Source organism: Symphodus melops (genome assembly GCF_947650265.1).
Source record: "Symphodus melops genome assembly, chromosome: 21".
Lineage (NCBI taxonomy): Eukaryota > Metazoa > Chordata > Actinopteri > Labriformes > Labridae > Symphodus > Symphodus melops.
The window spans coordinates 9,155,454-9,161,492 of NC_136711.1; the positions used below are offsets into that span (position 1 = coordinate 9,155,454).

The 6,039-nt window shown below is 37.3% G+C and overlaps 1 protein-coding gene across 2 annotated transcripts; it reads left to right on the forward strand.

Moving 5' to 3' along the window:
• Positions 1-699: 699 nt before the first annotated feature.
• LOC306816999 (interleukin-21 receptor) lies at positions 700-5,447 on the forward strand. Of its 2 annotated transcripts, none has more exons than XM_079333531.1 (8): positions 700-828; positions 2,196-2,319; positions 2,422-2,627; positions 2,737-2,888; positions 3,795-3,957; positions 4,045-4,153; positions 4,238-4,316; positions 4,392-5,447. In XM_079333531.1, the coding sequence occupies exons 1-8, from the start codon at positions 741-743 to the stop codon at positions 4,854-4,856; spliced, it is 1,386 nt and encodes a 461-aa protein (XP_079189657.1). In that variant the 5' UTR covers positions 700-740; the 3' UTR covers positions 4,857-5,447. The 2 variants fall into 2 exon arrangements, with proteins under 2 accessions (XP_079189657.1, XP_079189658.1); XM_079333532.1 differs by having other exon boundaries at positions 818-833.
• Positions 5,448-6,039: the final 592 nt, after the last annotated feature.

Consider the following 6,039-nt stretch of genomic DNA (forward strand, 5'->3'; position numbering starts at 1 on the left):
CAAAATTATTGTTGCTGCCACGTTAATGAGATCAAATATTTTAAGTCATTAAAAGCCTGAGTTAAGACTTTGGAGATATTTAAATGCAGACCTTGTATGTGTGTAGTTCTGCACATGACACAGTGCTGTAGCCAAACATAAATGTACAAAGAATTATGTAAACAAAACTCATCTCTGTAAAAGGATACCTCTTACCAAGACAAGTGCACTGAGTCTAGCATGTTTCTGCTAAACACTAGGTATAAATGATTATTTTATAATGTTTGTAATAGGATATTTAGTTCATTTAAAAATTAGTTCATTTTGTATAATGAAGAATAATAAAAGGATGGTTTTATGTGCACATACATCAGGTATGTAACTGGTGTCAATTTTTTCCTTTAGTGGATCGAACAGCTGAAGAGAGACCACAAATGTTGAAAGGAGAGAGAAGGGGATGACATGCAACAAATGGCTGAGGTCGGATTTGAACCGAAAAAGACATACAATGCCACGATATGTTATGTGGTGGGCTGTTAGACCATGTTTTGTTCATCTGAAGCTTGACCCCTTTTACGCGCACACTAATTTTACTACTGCTTCTTGTAAAGAAAAAAAAAAAAAAGAAAGCACGTCCTCTCCTCCCCACACACAGAGTGATAGTTATCAGGGTGAAAAACACAGAGTGAAACCTCCTACCCTCAGTCTTCATTAAACACACTCTAAAAGCATCATGAGAGACGTCTGGTGAGTGTGTTGTGATGGATTGGTTGTCTTTGCTGAAGATTCTGTTGCTGCTGCTGATCAAGTCTCTGCTGGTTTCTACCGACACTGCAAACCCTGCCCCAGGTAACGTCTGTGTGAATATTTTCTAAATTTTAAATGTGAAAGAAAATGTTGTCATGCAAAGTGAATAACACGGTTTATTCTAACAAGATTGAAGAACCAATTTTATCCCTTCAAGCCCTCAGAGACTATGGTCTATTTAAAAATAGATCTTTTCAGAACATCTGCAAATTTAAAAAAAATGTTTTATCATCATTTCTTTTTTAAACTTATGGCAAGAGTTCAATAGTTATTTGATCTTTTATGTTTATACAGCCTATTGCAATCACATAAGGTGATCCTCTAAAACAAAGTTTAGACATCTCCAAAGTACTGCCGAGGTACCTATACTTGAATTTCCCTCGGGATCAATAAATAAATAAGTCAATAAAGTATCTATCTATCTATAGCAAGGCACAGAACCCCCAACCCATATCCACTTCCTACATAGAACTGTGTGGCAGCCCCAGTCTGACATTTCTCCATGAATGCATGTCCACAGGCCTGTTTGTGCACGTGTGTGATTCGGACATATGTGTGTAAGAAGCATAAATCTAAAATACAGTAAATGACCAAAATATCTGAATTTACCTCAGATATTAATACAGTATTTTTTTTTTCATCAAATAATAAAGCATCTTTTAGAGTTAAACAAAAGATTAAATGTAGGATTTCAACCTTGAAATCCAGACTTTTTTCAATTAGCCTGCTTTTTATTTAGTCTTCTTACAGATCTATCTGATCTCTGAACAAGAAGTGAATGGTCAATTGATTGAAACTCAAATATAGGTGTTAACTGATGGTTTCACTGTTTGTCAATTATTAAAACAATATTACATTTGGGGCGCCGGTATAGCCGAGTGGTTAGTGCTCGCGCCCCGTGCACAGAGTCTTCAAGGGCAGACCACCTGGACACGGATCTGACATGTGGCTTCTACTAAAATAAATGCATAAGAAGTCCCAAAATAAATCTTTAAAAAAAAAAACAATACAATATTCAGCATGCAGCCTGTATGTGCATTAGGAAAGTTATCCGTCACTGTTTGTTATGTTCATAGTTGCTGTGTGGACACTACCTAAAGCAGTTTGTCAGAAATGGATAACAAAATGTTTCTCTAACAAAACAAAAACCTACAGTATGTAAAATGGTCTTGTTACTGATCTCTAGAATATTTGACTTGGTTTATAATAGTATGGGTAGTGTATTATGGACATATAGGATACTAGTACAGTATAATAATGTAAAACCTCTTGGAAGTGAAGCACATTTAAGTGATATACTTTAAGATGTACATTTCATGTCGGGTTACTTTGGGATTAATGTTACCACGTGACACATTTTGCCTTGTTGCACTCTGAATGGAACATCTCTTGGACTTTTTTTTTTGCAGGGAACCACAATCTTCAGTGTACGTGTGACTACTTGTTTACCATCAACTGCTCCCTGAACATCCCACCAACAGCAAACACCTCAGACAGCAACCGCTCCTACCGGCTCACCGCTGTCAAAAAATTGTGAGGCTGTTTATTGTTATTATTAGTTCATATGGATCAAAATGACCTCTTGATTTGAAAAGAGCCTAATTTTTCTTTGTTTCTTCTCTCCTCTTTGTGCAGAGAGACGTTTGCGTGTATGTTGATACAGAACGCTGAGGATTACTTCTGCTCTATTGAAATACCTAATACAGATTACGATATTGGTGACTATGAATCAAATGCCTTTATTGAAAAAGATTCCTATAACATCTCTCTTTGTCACAAACCAAATGATGGGCCCGAAAAATGCAATCCTCTGATGGACAAATTCAAGCCTATAAGAAACAGTAAGACATATATACGTGTTCTGTTCTCATCACCATACACACAGAAAACATGAACCCACATTCAAATAAACCCAAATATGTGTTTGTGTTTAATGTGTCCTCTATTCAGTTAAACCAAACTCACCATGCTGCCTCAATGTCAGCCTCCAGTTTGGACAGCACCGCTTTACTTGGAAGAGTACGTACGAGAAATATAGTCTGTTCACCGATCTGCCAAAAACTCTGATGTATGAGCTCCACTACTACAAAAGAGGAGAGGAGGTCAGTGTAAGATCCAATAAGGAAAAAATGTTGTCTTGGTTTTTGGAAACGAGGGAATTATGCATCTCTTGAGGCGAACAGTAACAAACTTGTTTGAAACAGTTACAGCCTAGAGCTGATTTACAAAGCATTAAAAGACAATGGCATCATATTTACAAGGTTTATTTGAGACCTCGACATCCTCAGTGATATCAGTTCTATTCCTGTAAAACTGCAGTGTAGCACACATCAGAAATAGCAGGGTCATTAAACAGATTGAGGTAGCCTACACCATATTTTGTGGCGTAGAAAAAACCATGTTGAAAATCATCAATCATCATGTTGAGCTTTTTACACACAATGCTTTTGATGAAGCAATGTAACGTCTTTTGATTTATGAAATGAGTTAAAGGTTTTAATTCAAGATTCACCATGGTAATTGTTATTCCCTTCACACACTAACATATTGAGTGAGATTCTTTTGTTAGGAGGCTCCTTTGACAAAGTATAATCGAATAGAATAGAATAATAATAATACATTTTATTTGTAAAGCACTTTACATTTTTTAAATCTCAAAGTGCTACAGAGTTTAAAAGGATAAAAGGGTAGTTAAAAACACATAAAACATAAAAAGCAAAAAAAAAAAAAAAGTTAACAGAACAAAGTCACAATATGAATAAAAAATTGGAGTTCTTGAGATAAATGTGTACCTTAAAGGGAGGGTAAATACATCAGAGGTGGAGCATATTTTCATTCTACATATTGTCATGGTTTATATATTCATAGAAACCGTCAAAAAATATTTAAAATAGATTATTTTCAAATTATTTACAGCTCAGCCTCATTTAGCAAAATGGACCTGGGTACAGGACGTTCATAAACTTTACAAACTCTCATAACTGTACACTCTGTTTATTTCTCTTTAGAGTATACTTCCTAAGATCAACACGGCCAACATGAATTACACTGTGGATGATCACAAGTTCCTGCCTGACACAGAGTACTTTGCCAGAGTACGCTCCAGTCCAGATCAAAAACATTTCAAGGGTCAATGGAGCAGCTGGTCCTCTGAGATTCACTGGAGGACTGGTAAGTTTACAACCAGAAAACGACTTACTGAATTATCTTATTCAAGAGAATAAATCAGAATGTTCTCCTGTATGTTGATGTGTACAGGTCGCACGCCAAACACATTGAAGTATAGGCTGGCTGAGAAGGTCTTCATCCCCTTATGTGTGATGATGCCACTGGTCTTACTTCTCTGCTTCTTCTCTCCTCTTAAAAAGTAGGGCCCTCCGTTACCTCTCAGTAAATACAAAATCACAATAACAAAAATGTCATTTGACCTTTATTTTACTCGTGCTTACAGGTGGAGGCAAAAGGCCTTCATCCCAACTCCAGCCCCCTATTTCCACAGCCTGTACCATGACTGCCAGGGAGACTTCAAGGTAAGTTGAAGTTGCTTGCATAAAATAGTGACTACTAAATCCGGATGATGTCCCTGAACTTTACTGTGATCGTAGAGCTGGGTGGTTACACAAGAAAACACAGCAGACATGCTGAAGATGGAGGAAGCGCTCCAAATAGACACACTAACAAAGTGTGCAGATGTTCAGGATGAGGGGGAAGAAGAGGAAGAGGAGGGTCAGCCTCAGTGTCAGCACCAGTTCATGGAGGGCAGCACCTACAGCAACGTCGCAGATTCACGCTATGATATCTCTCTCCTGGGTGTCCCGTATGCTGTGAGCACCATGTCTCCTCTGTCAGATCCAGACAGCTTTCTCAAGAGTCTGAATTTCAGCTCAGCGCCAGGGAGTCCAGCCGAGGGGGACTCAGGGTGCTGGCTCAGCAGCCACACATCCCTGGAGAAGGACCCTCCCTGGTACTGCAATGAGTACTGCACCCTGAATGCCTTCCAGCAGATCAGTCCAGGCCTGGCAATGAAATCGTGTCCCAACAGGGAGGAGCAGAGCGGGTGCCATTTCTGAGGCACAAAGCATTGTGTTAGCATGTGGTCATTGAAAAAGGTTTCATTGTACATTGAAATATTGAAGATAATGATCAAGTCATTGATATCACTGAAAATATCGATTCATGTTAACTTTTTGTATATATATATATATGCTGACACATACACAACCTCCAGAAGAACTCATCCTCTCCACATTCATTTCAAAAAGTAGTTCTGTTGGATAATAATATGAAAGCAAAGTCTACTTGTTGAACCAGATCTTGGGTAGGGATTTTCTTTGGAATTTCCATTATTTTATTTGTGAAAAGTTTAAACCATGAGATATTTTGGACTTTTTCTATTGGTCCATTACATTAGAGCCTAATAAGGCCAGTGTATATTTGCAGGAATAACAAAAGTTGTAAATAGCTCAACTGAAGTGAATACTTTTTCAGTTTTTACATTTCTTTACAATAAAAGATTTAAATTGAAATATTCAGATAAGAAATGCAGCCTTTTAAATATCTAAACATTTGTTTTAAATGGGGTTTGTGAATGAAGGTTATCATCTTTTGTTGTGAATGACGGCAGATGTCTGAAAGAACAGAAATAAAAATCAGTAAATGTTTTCTTGTTTGCCACAATGACTGTGCTGGGACAGTAACAGTATACTTTCATGTTCAGATGATATAATGCTTCAAAACAACTGCTTACTTTAGATATACTTTTAACTTTTTTTAAACAAAAGATGTTTATAAAACATTTCTGCAGCATTATTATTTGTTTTTCAGTGTATCCTTTTTTAGACTGAGTTTGAGCTTTTTGTCTATTCGATAGGACAGTGGGTAGATTGGGAAATCAGGAGAGAAAGTAAGGAATGACATGCAGGAAAGGAGCCGCATGTGGGACTTGAACCTGGGTCACCCACTTGGAGGACTAAAGCCTCGGTACATGATGTGCAACCTAACCGTTCAGTCATCTGCAATCAGTCAATAAAGGTTCTTTACATGAAATACACAACTCTGCTCAAAACAAGTTGTTGCATTTTGCAGAGGCACATGGAGTCTGTAAGTCAGATGACTTATAACACGGCTTTTGGTCAAATAAAGTTTCCTTTTACATTGTGCATTCCACTTTGTTGTTTTGTGCAGGCCCATCTTAAATCAGATAAAAAAAAAAATCTAAGTTACTTTTGGAAAAACATACGACTTAGATCTCTG